The 19019-nt window shown below is 47.1% G+C and overlaps 2 protein-coding genes and 1 long non-coding RNA gene across 3 annotated transcripts; 1 reads left to right on the top strand and 2 right to left on the bottom strand.

Moving 5' to 3' along the window:
• Positions 1–629: 629 nt before the first annotated feature.
• LOC124696133 lies at positions 630–2381 on the bottom strand. Its single transcript, XM_047228905.1, has one exon. The coding sequence runs from the start codon at positions 2322–2324 to the stop codon at positions 630–632; it is 1695 nt and encodes a 564-aa protein (XP_047084861.1). The 5' UTR covers positions 2325–2381.
• Positions 2382–10913: 8532 nt separating this feature from the next.
• LOC124696134 lies at positions 10914–13181 on the top strand. The gene is made up of 3 exons (XM_047228906.1): positions 10914–11144; positions 12599–12743; positions 12870–13181. The coding sequence occupies exons 1-3, from the start codon at positions 10914–10916 to the stop codon at positions 12977–12979; spliced, it is 486 nt and encodes a 161-aa protein (XP_047084862.1). The 3' UTR covers positions 12980–13181.
• Positions 13182–13616: 435 nt separating this feature from the next.
• LOC124703097 lies at positions 13617–15965 on the bottom strand. Its single transcript, XR_007002928.1, has 2 exons — positions 15723–15965; positions 13617–15638 (listed from the first exon to the last, which is right to left on the bottom strand). It is a non-coding gene; the product is annotated as an uncharacterized LOC124703097 (long non-coding RNA).
• Positions 15966–19019: the final 3054 nt, after the last annotated feature.

The raw sequence follows: 19019 nt of genomic DNA on the forward strand, positions 1-19019 counted from the left end.
TCCTATTATTTTACTTCATTATGTATTGTTTCAATTACTAACATACAGTAGACATTGATCATAAGTCACTTCCACGGGCGCAGGCCGCATCACCAATATTAATTAGGTACACCGCAACAAGAACCAGCCATGAATATACATTGGTCGTGGCGGGAGATCCGGTCATGTTGCTTCCGTAAAATCACCGATCGGAGATTGGCGTGTTGATAAATAAGCAAAGAGCCTTTGTAACGCAAATTTCGAATGCTCTTCCTTTTCTTTTCATCGACGTGCATGTAACGCTTTAGCTCACGAGCTAGCTAAATTTGGCTTGAACTCAGCTGAGGCTAGTTCATTTTGGGTGGATCATGCCCCAAATTGTGTAATTGACATTATTGCCAGAGATGTTGTTGTGCAAGATGAGTAATGTAAATATGTTTCCCATTTTAAAAAACCCATTTAGTTAAGTTTAACAAAACTCTGTGTGGAGAAAAAGAATTCCTAATAGGAAATTCAATTCGGCTCTCGGGTGCATATATATGCTCCCTCTATCAAAAAATTATATTTCGATTTAAGATTTTTTATAGACATAGTTAGTGGTATTATTTTCTCATTCATTGCATTTGTGTCGGCCAAGTCAAACCCAGGCACTAGTTCGTCGTGTCTCTCCTGCTTACAACTTTTGGCTCCGACTCCCCCGGCCGCTGCTCGGCAGCGACGGCGTCGATCCTGAATTTGGCGTAGATGTCTCCCTTGTAGAAGCTCCACGTCCTCCACACAAGCACCAGCGACACGATCGCGCCAGCCACGGTCACGGCCGTTATGATGAGAAACGATTCCCTGAAGCACGCCGCGCCCATGCACGTCCTGCTCTCGCCGTCTAGGCCGTGCCGGTGCTGCCTCGCGGCCTCCGCGTCGTAGAGCCGCCCGGCGACGCGCACGTTAAACACGTAGGCGCCTACGGGGCTGGCTGCTGCGCCGAGGTTGTAGAGCGTGGCGTAGTACTTGAGCCCGAACACCTCGGAGATGATGGCGTAGAGCAGCGGCCACTGCGCGCCGAAGCAGAAGCCGACGATGATAGAGGCGGCGTAGAGCGAGCGCGGCACGGCTAACGCGATGAGGAGGTGTCCGGCGCAGGAGAGGAGGAGCACCAGCGTGAGCGCGAGCGGCCGCGGGAGCCCGTGCCGCGCCAGCAGGGCCTCCGACGCGAACCCGGCCGTGACCCGGCCGGCGTAGTTCCAGACGCTGACGAGGGAGACGAAGGTGTTGACGCTCTGCGCCGGGTATCCCAGCGACTGCCCGATCTGGCCCAGGTTGTCGATCGCCGTTAGCGTCCCCCCGACGCCGCAGATGGTGGTCAGGAACAGCACCAACATGTCGACGCTCACAAGCGCCTGCGGGATGGTGTAGTCCTTCCCGTACGCTGGCGGGTTGAACATGTCCTTCAAGCAAGAGCCCGGGCAAGAATAAGACGCCGTCGGAGGAGGATGCTCTGTCACCTGCAGGGAAGCGATTGGCTTATCGACGGTCACCGATGTCGTCGGTGGTCCGGGCAGGGACTCTTCTTCCTGGTACTCCCCCTTCTTGAACCAGTAGTACTCCTGCCGGACGACGACGGTAAGCAGGGGAAGGATGAGCAGGATGAGCAGCGCGGTGGCCGACGCGGCGTAGGCGGCGTGCGAGAAGCTGGTCTGCTTCTGAATGACGATCATGACGAGGATGTACGAGGCGAGCGCGACGGAAATGTAGAGAAAGCGGAAGAAGGCGCCGTCGTGCTCGTCCCTTCGTGGTGACGGCATGACGCGGACGATGGGGAGGAATACGACGGAGACGGCAGCGGGGAGCCAGGCTATGAGCAGCACGATCGACTTGGCATCGTCAGCGCCGTAGATGGCGAGGTAGAGCTGTGTGATGATTGCGCCGCTGAGTCCGACGTAGCCCTTTAGCAGGCCGAGGACGATGCCGCGGCCGCTCCCCGGGAAACTCTTGACGCAGGTGACGAGCGCGCCGGTGCCGGCGAAGGACTGCGAGTTCGCCCCCGCGCAGATGTAGGCGCACATGAGCCAGAGCGGCGGGCGCGCGGTCCGGCCCGCGATGGCGAGGTAGACCATGAGGTAACCGGCGAGGTTCATGGCCGCGCCCACAGCCAGCACGGCCGGAGTCGGCGCGACCTCGTTGAGGAGGCCCGCGATGAGGCCGACGTTGCTGCCGAGGTCCTTGAAGAAGGCGAGCGTGTTGAGCGTGCGCTGGTCGTAGCCCAGCGACGACTTGAGCGCAGTCGAGTAGATGCCGAAGGCGTACGTCGCCCCCGACGCCGACAGGATCATTAGGCACGCCAACGCCATGAACCACCGCCCCGCCACTACCTGCCGAGCGAAACGCAATGTCAGCACCTCCGACACGGCCGCGCTGCCGCCGGGCGCCATTGCACCAAGTATCCTTCTAGCTCGTACGTGCCGTGCGGTCGCACTTCTTCAGTCGTAGCAGAGATGGATGCGAAGTATGAAGTGATGATTCCGTACTTGATCGTTTGTTTGATCAGTCTAATTAAGTTTTTGATTTTGGAACGTACTAGGATACTGTATTTTTAGACCAATTCGATTATTATAATTTTGCCGGCTACGACAATGTTGCTGCAAGGATCCTAAACCAGTGATTTTGTGGGAAGCCGGCAACAGCGACTACGCACATAACTAAGCATATGTCAGGTATTGTTTGGCTAAGTCGATGTTGACCCGGGATTAAGTTAGTTTCAGATCAACTCGATAATCGTTAGATTTGCATCATGCTTTGTGCATACGAAAATTACATGTGAATGTGTAATTGTAAGTACATTTATGTGTAATTGCATATCTTTTACCCCAGTTACGTGAATTACACGTGAAACCAAGTGACCGGGAATTAAGCTAATTCTAGGTTAACCAAGAATTAGCGGCGTCCATTAAAAATAGCACAACTCACAACAAAGTTGTTGACACGGGCCCTGGTGGCTGACCTTCACGGAGCCGTTATAATGGCTGGGCTTTGCCGTGCGTCTGTAACGGACACACCGCAAATAAATAGGGCCACCTCGACCTCCTTCCTCTCGCGTGCACCAATTTTTCTTCCCACACGGGCACCACCTTTCCGGCCAAATATTCCCGTGCAATCTTTGCTATGTGCTTTCTATAGGAGCACATGTATTCTCTAAGAACACGACAGCGGACCATTTTGCGTGTGTATTTTGTAGGAGCACGGCAAAGATCTTTTCACCTTCCTGCCATTTCTTTCCCGCCATTTTTTCCCGCCGTTTCAGCCCTCGCGTCCCTATATATAGTCGTCTCTCAGGACGCACACATAAACCCCAGCATTTCTCATCCGACACCACCACCGAATTAAGCAGCATCTCCGTCGCTGCCGTCGAGATGTCTCCTCGTCGTCGCGCCAACCATAGCATCACGGGCTTCGTCTACGTCCACTTGCAGCCTAGGGGCCATTTTGCGGCTGAAATCTTCGCCGCCGGAGTGCGTGTGTGGCTCGGTAACTTCAACACCAGGGAGGAGGCTGCCTGCACATAAGACGCCGCGGCATGGAGGTTTGCCCGACCACACCACCAAATGAATTTCCTGGAGGTCAGGTCTGGCGGAAGCCGAGAGTCTCGTTCCGGAGCCGCACTTTGTATCATAGGTGGATGTGTGGCGCCACCGCCAAGGGCAGCGGCGGATTGCCTTCACCGAGGCGAACGAGTGGTTCATGGCGCAATGATGGAGAGACCATCCCGTCATGCGCACATTCTGGGAGCAGCGTCGGCACTCGACCCCAACTCCAACTAGTGGATGGACATCATCTCAACTACCACTTCAGAGGGCACTGACATCGATGACGAATATTACGACTGGGATTACTATGTGTGTCTACTAATTGCAGTGTCTAGTTCGTGTGTCTATCTAGTATCTACTGTATAGCTCATAGCGTGTCGACCGAGTGTTCCCGGTTCAGTTCTTTCATGTGTGTCTAGTTATTAATTCAGAGTCTCTAGTCGTTGTGTGTCTAGTTCTAAGCGACGGAGATAGCTATGCATACGTGGGTATATATTGGGGTTTGGATATAGACACCACAGCTGGAGACAAGAACTGGTTGGCAACGAGCTCTGCCATACCAGTGAAAGAGCATGCAGGTCGCTAGGATCAACAAGCCTGCTCGATTGTGTGGGCGAGGCGATCTCCGACGAGGCAATAATCAAGTCGCTCTGCGAGCTGAAGGCCGTGACCCGTGAGAATGATCACCTTCGAGACGCTGGAGGCAACCAAGATCGGCCGGGCCGTGGGTACGTGCGCCACTTGGCCATCAGCCTGTACAAGAGCTGGAAAGCTCTGGCCGTCGACAACTTCAGTAAAAGCCGGAGCAGCTCCGCAACGTCGATACTAACTGCCGCCGCAGAGGAAGCCGGCTAGCGCAAAGACGGCGGCGCCGGTGACCAGGCCAACATCAAAACCAACCAGCTCGCCAGCCAGCCAGCCGTGAGAGACTCGGACGGACGCTGAGCGCTTTTAGATGTTTGCCGGCGCCCACGACGTCAGCAACAACCGGTAGCCTCAATGAAACCCCGCTAAGCATCAATGCCAACTGACGAGGCGAGGATGGCGAAGAGGTTTAAGGATGGGTACCAAGAAGCGGCGGGCAACAATGAGAGGAACATACATGTCATCAGTGCGGCACACGGCCACAAGCGCCTTCCTATCTCCGGATGCGTACCTGAGGTCTTAAACTTCTTTTGGTGCTTATTCTTGGTTCTTGAGTATCTTCGATGTGCAATGAGCAAATATGCAGGTGGATTATATCATGATAATGACAGAACCCTTTACTTGTGTCATGTCCGATTGCTGACCGCAAGAGCAATGAAAAAACATGACATGACTTAGTGGAGAAACATGCGCAAAGCAAAGATCAGAGATTCTGCATTTTGCTTAATTTAGTCTTCGAGAGATACACCAAATTGTAACAAAACAAGAACCTTAAACACCATCCTATGCGGTGGAAGTATATTCATGTCAGTTGTGAACTTGTGATCCAAATGGTATGGTACAAAGGAAACAAACGCTGTTGCTAGTTAATTTCATGATTAGTTGAAATAAAAAAAATTGCTATATGTACCAATCCATGCAGAGGCCAAGGCTTCCCCATTTTTTGAAAATAAATTGTTCTTGATCAATTTCGTGTTCATGTATCAGAAGGCCACCGTCACTGGTGGCGCACAGGCATTTTGGATGACCCCCTTGGTGTCGTGGTCAAACCCTGGTGGAAGTTGAAAATCTACATTACAAATGTGATGAGCAACCACACACTACTGTACGGTATAGATTTAGGGGCATTTTAAAGTGCCCCAATAGGTAACCAAAGTGCCCCTAATTACTTTTAGGGGCACTATGAAAAGTGCCCCGGATACTTGTGTCCCTAATTGAAATAGGGGCACTTTGAATGAAATGCCCCAAATACATTTAGGGGCACTTTGAGATATGCCCGTAAATATATTTAGAGGCACTTCGAGATGTGCCTCTAAAAACTTTTAGGGGCACTTCAAAATATGCCTCTAAATGTATTTAGGGACACTTCAAGATAGGCCTCTAATTAGATTTAGAGGCACTTTGAGATGTGCCTCTAAAGGCTTTTAGGGGCAGTTTGAGATGTGCCTCTAAATATTTTTAGGGGCAGTTTGAGAACTGCCCCAAAAAGCTTTAGGGGCACTTTAAGATCTGCCCCAAAGCACAATTAGCGGCAACTCTAAGAAATGCCCCAAAACATAATTAGAGGCAAATCTAGGAAAATGCTTCAACATAACAATAGAGGCAAATATAAACAGCAATGTATGCACATAATCGAAATGTACAAATGTACCAGAAAAGTATCCAACCCTGTAATACATATACATAATCCAGAACTCTATATAACACATCATAACAAATCTGTAATACATGTAACTTCACAGCATTCTAAATATCAGGTTTCAAACTAAAAGTTGAAGTCAAAACTGCAAGCTTCCAATCATCACATAAACAATGCCATCGGTAAGGCCTAGAGCGAACTGAATTCCTTTCGGAGTATGTGCCACGACCACGACATGATGAACATTTGAACTAGAAAAGAAACAACATATCAGTAGTTTACTCAAAATTCAGTAAATCCTAATTTTTAGTGGCAAATACATGACTTGCATATTACAAGAACATATTTAAAAAAAAAATTGTGAGTGGTCAAAACAGATTTCATAGAATAGTTATTTTACAAATTCACTTCACACAGTAAGCAGATACAAATCAATACTCGTTCAAATAATACATGACCCATGCCTCAATTCTAGTAGCAACTCAGTTTCACAACAGCCTACTGATATTTAGGTCTTTTTATTCACATATATTCTGTCCACTTCCAACTACAACTATATCCAAAGTTCATTTTAATCTGTGATTGATATGTAGTGCTCCACACTCGAATCCTTCTTTTAATATGGTAGTAAACTGGCAGTACAATACAACTATAAAACTCCCTCAAGGATTTCGTCAATAATTTTGAAATACACCTAGCCTTATACAAACGCCATTCATCTTAATAACCTTAACTTTCATAGCACGCAAGTCACGGTATCACCAAAATCATGATAACATTTTAGAGAAGATTAGGTCGAACATATGCAACCAAAGCGTTAAAGAGCAAAACAGGAAATAACTCACCAGGCATATCCAAGGAACAAAACATACATCTCACTTATCGGCAGCACCACTGGGAAATAGGGAAGAGCTCACCATCTCGCTGAAGGGAAGATTAAGATATTAAAGCATGCAAATTATCTTACTCCCTCCGATTCATATTAATTGACTTCAATATGGATGTATCTAGAACTAAAATGTGTCTAGATACATCCACATTAGAGTCAGTTAATATGAATCGGAGGGAGTAATATAATTCACAGTACCAATAGTTGGCAACTCCATATGATGAAGGGAAACATGTATTCTTTCCAAGAATATGAAGTAAACCTGATAGTGAGTTACAGAAAGGGTCCATATAAAGTAAATCGGCCTATTTCCATACAAATTGTGTGATACCTACAGATTGTGGAGGAAATTAACTTGTAACTAAGTTTGGGACTGCACTACCACACTTTCTTCTATATCATTCCTAATTATGATGGTACAATGGAAGAGAGTATGGCGATAACTGAACTACCACACTCTCTTGTATATCATATGTTAAACATAACCAAAACACTCACACGATGCCTTGGCATACTTTCAACTCAATCAGGAACTACAGACATTTAAAAAAAATAGCTGCTTGGCACTCATCTGCCAGAAAAATATGGAAGGATTTTTCGGGTTTCTAATTACGCGCCCTTATGGGATATAACCAATCGAAATAAAATTTCGAACAAGAGCAGTCCAATGTCAATAATAAATACTCCGTATGAGCTTGGATGCGAAGTGTAATCATCTCGAATAACAGAGAATTATGATGAAGCATATAATTTTATAGAACAAAGCAAAAACAATTAAACGTAAGGAACCGTGACTATATCGGCCCTAGAACTCACAAAAACACAAGCACGCCACACGCACATACCTAGAAGAATGACGGAACTACCATTCTCCATGTAAGGTCTTCTGGCCCAAGGTTTGCAAGCCAAAAAGCACACTATCAACGTAACAACCAGAGACTGTCAGGTTTTGCATAACTAACCAGAGAGGGTGAAAATGATGATGAAGGTATAAAACACTACAGTTTACCGTCTAAAAACCTTTTAGCCAAATCTTAAGAACTTTAAATTCATTGTCTCGACAAAGGAGACAGACTGCTGGGATACTCGAGATCTGCTCCATCGTGAAAACAGACCCAGGTCCTTGATGTCCTTTTTTCCGAGATGATACCTCAGAGATATTATTGGTTGCTGATGAAGATAGTCAACAAGATAACGGGGGAGATAATCACATCATTTCCAAAGGAGAAATTTACCTGGGAGCAAAACTCGAATGTGTTCATGTTGGTTCAGCCTTTACTTGGAATACAAATAGACCGGCCCATCTTATCCAACTCTTTAGCCATCTCTCGCATCTTAGACAAAGTGACCTTTAAGTATCAGTTTTAAGCTTCCAGATAATTGTACATGCATACTGAATCTTGCAGCAAGCATAGGGGAAATTTATGACAAAATATATTGTGAAGCAAAAGAAGTATAGTTGGCTAGTTTCTTTTAAAAAAATCCTACTTAGAAATTCCAAAAATGTTGCTCTATCATCTAGTGGCAAACTGTACATTAGTTAAACCAAAATTCAACATAGTTCGGTTCAAGTCTTCATTTTAGAAGCACATATTGTTGTTGAGACCATGGCTTATTTTCACTGAGCTAAAAGAAGCAGCATGGCCAATAAACGGAGATCGAGAACTGGTAGCCACAAAACTTGAAGCACGGTAAAACAAATGTTCAACGATTTTTGAAGAAATTATCATAGAATCCATTGAAGCTGATAATAGTGTTTTAACTCAGTGTCCCTTGATTAAGTTTACACAGACGAGGATAGATATATATATAGTCTCGAAAATAGGATAGCTTTGACAAGCAAAAAAATCGATATAAGAAAAATGTAACTGAAAATACATGATGAAATAAATGTTTAGACAATGCAGGACGCTTACAGCTCGAGGAGATGTAATTGTAGAGATTCGGGAAGAGGTTGAATGGGCACCCATCCCAGCCTTACACATATCCAGCCAACATTGGTGTCAACCTGAGTGGCCAAAGCATTGGTGTGTCAATATGAAATTGACTGCATATGAATCAAAAGTTCAAAACTACTCCAACAACTTACAGGGAAGGCATTATGATGTAATGTCAGTAGACGAACACATTCAACACTTTTGAGCCCCACTACACGTAAGCTAAGCAGGTAATCCCTGGGAAAAAAATGAAATCAGTTTTAACTAAAAAAAAATCCTTCATTATTTTAGCCAACAACATCACATATTACAGCCTTTTGATATGATTGTGCCACACACTTAACTTTTACATTAGCACACGATACTCATTTTCAGATACTAAATGCAACATCATCTTATTATACTTCTTGTTCCATTTTATTTGTTCACACACGATGGTTGTAGTTCACCTGTCATTTCAAGCACTTAGAAATTTTCTCCGATCTAGTTTGTAGGGCAGCCTCAGGTTCGCGCAAGAATGTTCTAAAGAGATGACGATTGGGGACGACAAATCGATTGCAGTTCCTGCAATACAGTTCATTAAATTTGGATCAATGAATGGAAACAATTACTGATAGCAAGAGTGATAATCTACTTTTGTTGATAGCAAGAAAAGAGCATCAGAAACGGGACTGAATTTCGTTAAATCACTAAAATCTAAATGAGATCTGTTAACGGTTAGATGAGGAATTGACCAGACACAGCTAATTTTGGGATTGCAAATAGTACATCCCGACTTTCAACTTGAAAGCGAGCAGAGGATACAAGGCTACCGAAAATTTACCAGTACAGAGGAACTACTACAGTCTGCAGACTAAGCAGATTCATTCATTCATTCATTAGACACTAAACTTGTGGTCGAGAAGTAATCATCACCCAACTTTTCGGTTGAAATAAATTAATGATACTAGTATGCTCCTTGTAACAAACTAAATGATGCAGCGGTAGAGGTATCAGTTAGCACACCAGTCTGCTTAATCATTAGGCAGGTAGGCGTCGACGAGTCGGACATGTGCCTGCGTGGTCGAACTTGCCTTCCACACCACATCCACGAACTTGCCTTGTTCCATGTCCTCATTCATAAAATGATTTAATGATTTCAGAATGGTAATTATGTAGTAATAGAGGAGCTAGGATTGAGTAAAGAAAAACAGAGTGAGCAACATCGACAGGAATGCAGTCATATAGAAGAGAACCAGAAAGTACAAACATGTCAAGCTAAATTTTATTCATGATCAATAGTAGGAGAATTGCATATCATATAGAAGAAATCATGAGAGCATCTGATGTACAAAACAATATCAACTAGAGCTAACAAGGACCCTATTTAACCAATCAATTATCCATTAACCGAAATACCAACAGCTACAACCTAATCAGAGCACCAGCACGGCCATGTACCAGCAACATCACAATGCAGCACTCATACAGGACATCACCACCATAGTCCTGAACCTAAAACTAACCACAGATCCTTGGACAAACCATCACAATGCACAAGAGAGATAGAAGGGAGAAGAAATAGCTCACATTGTAGTTCTAGCCGTGGAGGGAGCCATCGAGGTCCACTGAAGAGGAGAGGGCAGCCACAGCCTACCACCGCACCACCGTGGGGAGGCCCCGGCCACCCAGGCGATAACAACAGGTGGTAGTCGCCAACGTCGGGATAGCAGGAGAATAGGTGTTGCGAGCCCGAGCCCAACGGTAGGGTTTCGCGGGCACGCGTGCTTGGGTGTTGTAGGGTGGCGCGGAGGGGTGGATCCAGCGGAGAGGTCCATGGGGGCATCACGCCGGGGCGTGGAGGCGCCGGTATCAGCGGGAGGCGGACGGAGCAGCGCCGGTGAGCCCGAGCTGTGAGGTTAGGGTTTCGCGTAGCCGCGCGTGCTGGCACGGGCATACATGGTGGCGGCGGGGAAAGTGGCAGAGAAGAGGCAGCAGAGTTTCACCGGTCTACGGCAGCGGCTGCGGCGGATGCGGCAGGTACCGGCCGGGGCGGCGGATGGCGGCGACGGCGGTGGCGGCGGCATCGAAGTGGGGAATGGGATCGCGAAAGGGTGAGGGAGTGAGGAACAGGGAGTCACGAAGAGGATGAGAGAGGTGCGGGTCGGGCTGGGGGTGTGGACCTGGCCCAGTGGGCTGGCCCAGTAGAGCCCAATGGTTTGGGTCAAACCGACACGACCCAACATCCCAATTCCTTCTCCACAGCGATGGAGGGGACGCAGGCCTCCAGGACGGCCGCCATGGCGCAGCAGGGCGAGGCCTCCTCCGCCCTCCCTGGCTCGATGCCGCTCCCGAGATGGTGGTCGCCTTCCCGGAGCTGCTGCTGCCGGCGACCTACGCGAGCAGCTCCCCGAGTTGCTGGCGTCGTTCTCGACTTGCACCTACCGGCACCACTCAGTACAGCTGCAACCGGCCACATCCCCAATCTACTACGCCCGGTGAGCTCCCTATCTTCCTCCTCCCTCTATTCTTGCAAAGAAAAAAATTGTTTTCCATGTTGAATGTGTACGAGTTGAGAGCTAGCTTCTTCTCAACGTCCTCTCAGTATTGTAGATCTGATTAGCTGAATTGGACCTGTAACGCAATTTTCCCATGATAGTGCTGATACTGATACTTTTGATTGTGAAGAATCGATGTTATTCTTGTAAGCATATTACAGTGCAAAATATTCCTGTCAGCTGGCATATGTTCCTTTCAATGCTTGCATACTCAATTTTACTCATCTTGATCCTGAAAAGTTCCAAATTATTACTGTCAACTTGCATACTGAACATATTTTACACAACTTTTTATGTCAAATGCTAAGACTGTTCATGTCCGCTGATTGCAATTTTACCTAGCTAGTGCATGTAAATGTTAGGAAAGAATCTGTGTCATAGGCGGTGATGGTAAAATTGCTAAGATTATGTTCATGTCTGCGGATACTTGTTTTTATCTAGAGCCAGTGGGGCCTTACTTAGCGCCCCTATTTGCTTCAAATCGTTTTGTGCCTTCTTTTGGTGGTGATGGCCGCAGCCTATGCAAAATACTGAGCTCTTAAAGACATTTCCCTTGTTTTTTCAATTCAGCCAGCTAAGAAAATCAAAGAGTAGGATAACAAACCAAAAGAAGTAAAGTCTATTTTCCTCTAGATGAACCGATCCAAGCTAAGAAAATCCTGGTACATTTACCACTGGTTGGTATATTTTGTAGTTTGGATTTTTGTGTTTTATGCCATGTATACGCAAGTCGCTGGTATTTAAATTTGCACCATGTCACCAGCTTGTACTTGATGTACTGCTCCGTGAAAATCTGGTAATCCAACCGTGGTAGCTTAAGGTTTGGGCTGGGGTGGTGGTAATGTGCATGCCCTTACTTACTGGAATGTTGAGGTCAATCTAATTTGGTAGCTTCGTTTCAAATTTCTTTGTGGTTATAGATTTGGCACTAGGAGGTATACTAAGTGGGTCTCTAAGTAATTGGACGACATAGGTTTCTATATGAAATACCATTTTTGAGTTACTATCGAGAATGAAATCCTGTATCACCTTGTTACTCTTTCTGCTACTGTAAACAGTTATACCGGCTGGTCCTAGACACATGTTTCCTATTTTCCACATTCAAACATTCTTCATCCATGAAATGGACCAACACCTCATTATTTTATATGCATTCAAATATTGGTCGTCCATGAACTGTGCCCATGATGAAAGAGTAGATGCACATCATGTTTACTTATGGAGAACATAATTTGCCCCATAATATATCCATCAAATATTGGTCATCCATGAACAGTAAGTAGGCTGCAGCCATGATGAAATAATTTGTGCACCTCATGTTTACTTCAGAAAAACATAATTAGCCCAGTATATGTACATCGAGGTGTATTAATTCATGAATATGTATGTGGCAGCTCCAGTATACACTAAAGTTCATGAATATGTATGCGGCCGAACCCCCGGCAGGGTTAGCCATCGTGTTGCGCTCGGGGATGGAACGAAGAGGCGCGGATGGGGATCCACCTATCCAGTGGAGCAGACCAATGCGCAGCTTCCTTAGTGAGTGTCGGCGTCGTATGCGGCCAGCGTATTAATTCTTGGTTACTTCTCGCATCATCTTCATATAACATGTCTATTATTGTGTTTCTTACAATTGAAACTATTTATTTCATGATCTTCTTGCAGTCAGCGACAGCAAGAGTCGCTTTGATGGGAAGTTGAGGGCGCAAGTAGAAGGCAGCAGTAGCAGCAGCTTAGCCTCCATCAGTGGCAGCAGCAGTAGAACACCCTCCTAATACTGTAGCAAGTCACGGTGTTGGCGGACCATGTCCCAGTGGTCGTTGAGCGCAAAGGGCACGTTCTCTGGTTAGCATCTTCGTTTGCGCCGGGTGGTTTGCACAGAAGGGTGGAATTGCCTAGCAATTGATGCAACACCTGAGTAGCAGATGCTGCCATAATAGACTTTCATTTATGATAGTTGTCAAGCCTTCTTTTCATATAGGAAATACATTTGTACACACAAGCATGAGTGTGGACGTGTTTTCGACCGTTCATTTGCTGATGATGCTTTGAGATCCGGGGAAGAAAGGCGGTGAGAGAAATCTTTTCTAGTTGTTTCCATATTATAAAAAGTTGATGGGTCCCACAAGACACAGCGTAAAGCCATGTGACGCGCCCAAGATTCCCGGGAAAAGATGCCTACAGCCATACCGTGGCCAACCTGGTAAGCCCCACCCACCCACCTTTCCTTCTGTTCATCTCTCTTCTCCAGCCTCACTCTCTCTTCTTCAGCATTCATCTCTTCTCCACTGCCGTGTCCGAGCATTCAGCATTCATCTTCACCAGCGAGCTCCAAATCGAGTTCACTGTACACTCATGTTACATTACTGGGAGTGGCACAAACCAGGAAACCAAGCTCTGTTTCATACGACAGTTGGCAAAGCATATTTTTACAATTAACTCTTTAACAGCGACAAACATGGCCATCAGGTGGTACATGAGAGATGAGACTACACCATCATCTTTTGCTAGGCATCGACGCCAAAAAAAAAAGATAACAAAATCATCTCTAAATGCTAACTATTGACTAAAACAGAAGTCAACACCTAGATCAAATCTGACTTCTAATCTAGTACTACATGACTTCTTACAAAACGCCTGAGGAAGAGTCGCCGTCTTCAAGCAGCACCGCCACGGCAGCAAATTCGTCGGCCACCGCGGCACCGTGGCTCTGCGCACTCCTGGCAGTGGCTTCCGCTGCGCCCGCGCAAGCTGCTCGCGAACCACCGCCACCCAAGAACAGTACCGGCATTCTGTACGGCCTCGGCGCCGGCACCGGCAGGTCGGCCTCGGCACGCGTCTCGCCGGCACGATGTACGGCCACCGACGTGGCCACATCCACCTCTTGTTCCACGAGCTCACCGCGCCCACGGCGTCCCTGGTACGCACCATTAAGGATCGTCTCGGCCAGCTCACCGCCGCGACCCCATTTCCGCCGGACGTGGCGCGCCCAGAGGCTGACCATGGAGCAGCTGTCCGTGAGCCCCGCCAGACGCCGGGACAGCTCCTCTAGCATGCGGTCCAGCGCCAAATCACGGCGACATTTTTTCTGATGCCCTGCTCCTTCGGTCCTTTCAAGCCGCCGCGGCGGAGCCGGAGTGCGTGAGCAGCTCCCGCGCCAGCATCAACGCTGATGAGGCCGATCTCCGGCATGAGCTTACAGCGCTTGTAGCTCCTCTAGCATGCGGTCCAGCGCCAAATCACGGCGACATTTTTTCTGATGCCCTGCTCCTTCGGTCCTTTCAAGCCGCCGCGGCGGAGCCGGAGTGCGTGAGCAGCTCCCGCGCCAGCATCAACGCTGACGAGGCCGATCTCCGGCATGAGCTTACAGCGCTTGTAGGAGGCGACGTGACCAGGAGCAGCTTAAAGCAGAAACACGCGAGCCGACAGTGGAGCACAAAGCGGAGACTCGGCGCTGCATGATCTTCCGGACGCCATCGTCGACAGCTTGGTACCCAGCATCTGAATAGAAGTCGCCGGCGGCCACCATGATATCCGCTACATGCTCCGCCTCAACGATATGATCTGGAGCAACCTGCGTTTTAGAGTTAAAATCAAGTCACTTTGAGAAGATCAACTGCTGCCGCTACTTTCAAAAATGAAAACATGGGTCAATCAAATTCTGGAGAAAGAATTGTTGCAAGATGCATTAGGCCAGCGGCGTTGGAAAGCATGGGGAAAGAAAAAGATTCGCCCGCGGAGACTCCCAGCGCCTCGCTAATGCGGAGCTCCACTCGAGCTAGTTCCTCCTACCATGAAACGTGGAGAAATCGCTCAGTCCGAACAACTTCCAAATTGTACCTCACAAGTGAAATTGTGAAAAAATTTTACTGAACAAGATCATGAACCGAAAACAGTGAACCGCAAAAAATCCTACCTCCTACAGATGTCCAAGAACAGGACAACAAAGGGCAAAATAAGAATACCTCTTGAGCTATTCTGCTCTGCTAGTTGCATGTAACCATGCCATTTCTTGATGAGCTCAAAAAGTTGCAAAAGAACCAATCTGAAAACAACAACCAAAATAAGAAGACAAGAGAGATAAACAAGATATCCGCGAGATGTGTGGGTGGATGCTAGTTGTATGGTACTCTAGAGGAACAAGATATCCGTAGCTTCCATCTTGGACGCCCGGGTGTACAGGACACTCCACTCCCCTCGTCCGGAAAGATGCGGAAGGGCGAGGCGGCCGGATGCATCAGGTCGGTGGCGTCCGCCGGGATGGGGAACACATCGTCAGCCGACACAGCCCTTCCCAGCAGCTCATCCATTGTTCTGCCCCAGGCAGCTCAAAGGATTCTGTTGGGTCGGGAGGAGGAATCAGCGAGGCGACGTGTTCTTGGATGGGGAAGAATTCATCCGTTGATTCGGCCCCTTCCAAGCTGTGGAGAATGCCTGCACGTGGACCAAGACACCATCAGTACTTAGTACACCAGCAAGGCAAGGAGAGGGGAGTGAGAGAAGAAATGGAGGACGCACAATGACGTGATGTACCAGCGCGCCGGCGGCACGGCGGAGAGGACACAAGTTGGAGTAGCTGCACCACCGAGCAGCCACGCCGGCGGCCAAAGGCAGGTGGTGCAAATTCGGCAAGGTGGGGCGCGGAGAAAAAGATCTGAATTTGAACCGGCGACGAGAACGTGATTTTGGCTGGAGGTACTAGAAGTAGAGAAGAAAGGGCATGGTGATTATCCGGGCCGGCATCTCTCGGTTCTAGATGGGGCGAAAAGTCTGCGCTCATCGGCGGGTCATGCGGAGGAAAGGAAGGAAAAAGTAAAAAAGGTGATGTGACAGATTAAATAAGCTGCACTGGAATAGGTGAGAGAAAATGTTCAACCGACCCCAGCCAGCGCGAATCTCTAGGAAACAATCAACGGCACATGATACATCCACACCCATGCTTGGGTGTACAAAATCCACTCTATTTTCATATAGGTATATATTTCTTGATAGTCCTTTTTTTTGGCTCAGTAGATCTCTCCTTTTTGAAAGATAAGTTTAAGTCCAACAGCTAGTTTGAAAGATAATTTGTGCACCTCAGTAAAGCTGATCATGCAAGAAAAATTGAAATAGATCCAGGGAAGCTTTACTTGATAAGTACTGTGTTGAACCTTTTTGTTGGTTATTAAACATACCGTAAACACCATAAATTGCTATATATAGGTCAACAAGCAAAAAACTTCCAAGTTTATGAATGTTTTCTTCTACTCCACAATTACAATAATCTGTGTTATGAACCGTAGGCACTGTAATGCAAAAATCTGTGGACTTCTAATTCACCACAACAAAACTGCAAATTTAGACTATCCAAGAAAATGAGTGTTTCTCTTCATGTTTGCAGGACCTTGAGGAACACAAGGACTGCATCACCTCAGCCTCACACTGAGAGATGGCCTGGCCACTATGCCAAGCACCGCCCGGTGCTGCTCACGTACGTAAGGCACATGTCACACCGCCGGCCAGTTGATGGCCTCAGCCACACATCTGCTTCCTCTGCATGCAAGGAAAGGTGGGAGCGAAAGAAGAGAGGTAATAGCCCTGCCTGCCGCCGATAAAGTACATATTCTTTGGTTATTGCTAAATTCAGTGTATACTTGTGAAATTTTCACTAGTGTATTTTCTGCACTTACTACAGAACGTCTGGTTGCCAGTTTGCCACAAGTGTCTGGATCCAGTGAGCCCAAACCTTTGAATAAATAACACATGTTGCATTTTAAAGTTCCGGTTAGTTCTTAAAATAATTCCAAATGTTATAACTCTATGTATTGACAGTGATTTAGTACATAGAGAACTACCACATGATTTTCTGACCAGTACTCATGCGTGGATGTGCCAGTATATCTTACTGACTATTGCATCTGCCAATATGTCACGTGAGTTTAAAAAATCACACTTAGCAAAGTTGATCCTAAGGATCTCAACTCAGGTTGTATGTACTATCTGTATATATTGTTTAGCAGAGTGATGACGGCCATTTTCTTTCTTGCATGTGGATATATAGTCCCATTTTGGGTTACTGGGAGTATAGTTTTCTTGCATGGGGATGGTTGTTGTAAAATTATTTCTTGATTCAAAGGACAAGTAGAAGTTCAAGTAACTTAGACGCTGTGCAGATACCTCACAGAGGATTTGTGATTTGATAACCAGGGAAGAAGAAGGCCAAGGATAAAATAGTCCAAGAGGACCAGATCAAGAAGTGTTGGTAATCGAGGGACCCTTCCGATATCGCCGTGCCGTCTATACCGCCGTGATCACGGTGAGCTATTGAGTCCTACTGTGGTGGTTCTGGAGATAGAGCTGGCTTGAGGTTGCAACTGGTTTCACGGTGTAGATGGACACGGACGTCTGTGGGTCCGTTTGTCCGTGTCCGTGAGAATGGCATAAACGACGTCGTGGACCGGCCATATAACTTATACAGACTTACGGACATGGCCAGCTCAGCCTGCTATGCCTGTTTATCCTGTGAAGGAGAAAAAAGTCAAAGAAACAGAGAAGCTCCCCTGGATAGGGCACGCCGCCCCAACATTCCCCGCCGCTGGACCGGCGTCCCGTCCGCCTGTCGCCTCCACCCGGCCTGCACCCAGGTCGTCGCTGCCCTCCATCCCGCTGACCCGCTCGTCCCAGTGCCGCCCAGCTCGCTGCCCAATGCCTCCCTCTATGCATGTGTCGTCCCGCCTGTCTTGCTGTCGCCGTGTGCGGATTAATGGTGGAGGAGGAGGAGAAGAATCTGGCAGATGAGAAGGAGGACAAGAACTTGGCAGGGGAGAAGTACAAAATCCGGCGGGACAGGTTTGATTTCTTTGATCGTTCTCTTCCGGTCTTCCCCATGAATCAGAGATTTGAGCTAGCTGCTCCAGATATCATGTCGCTTAAGTGGAACATAATTAGATGAGTCTGAATTGAGTTGTTCCCCATTTTATGGACATCAGACATGAGCAGCACGGAGAAGTAACTGGGATGTGTGAATGTCTCCTTTAGCTCTTACTTCAGTTGATCATGAGTCATGACATTCCTCTGTGGTTCCATCAATGTTATGCCTATAGTTTGTATGAGAACATCAGTTACACAACTCACTTGTTTCACTTGAACCTGTAGTTGTTTATTGCATTGTGCACAGTTTCTAAGATAGTGTTCTTGTTCTCATGTCTGAATCTCGACATTTCCATTCCATCGCAGTTTCTAAGCGAAGGAGGCGACATTCACAAATAGTAGTCATGTCCTTACTCGTAGGAGCTTAAGTTCTCCATCGAAGAGTTGAGGGAATGACACTGTTTGCAAGACAAAACTAGAGATGGCCGCTACTTCTAGTCGTGCTTGATTTTTGAAGGGCAGGAACCTTCGTGAAGAACTAATGCATGCTTTGGTAAGCACAAATTAAGTTCTAGAATGTGTGAAAACATGCAACTGCACCTGCTTATATTTGAACCTTAATGTGTGCAAATTAAGTGCTGGAAACATTAGATCACCTTAGCTACTTATATTTGAACTATGCATTATCTTTTTGTTTTAAAATAAAATCTGGGCTCTTTAAAAAAATTATGTGCCATCATAAATCAAAGTATCTGTTCGAGTGTGTTCATGTATTTGACTTATGCAGCTGGCTCCTTTATTCGAGCCCCATGAACGGTGGGAGTCGTGCACGAAGTACATGGATCCCCGCCGCCGCTGCAGTTCACAGGCACCTGCCCTGCGCCGCCCATGCAGCTGCCACAGCGGGCACCACCACCAGCGCCTCCGGTATTTTTCCTTCTTTTGCTTCTTTTGCTGGTGGTAGAT

Source organism: Lolium rigidum, chromosome 3 (assembly GCF_022539505.1).
Source record: "Lolium rigidum isolate FL_2022 chromosome 3, APGP_CSIRO_Lrig_0.1, whole genome shotgun sequence".
Classification (NCBI taxonomy): domain Eukaryota; kingdom Viridiplantae; phylum Streptophyta; class Magnoliopsida; order Poales; family Poaceae; genus Lolium; species Lolium rigidum.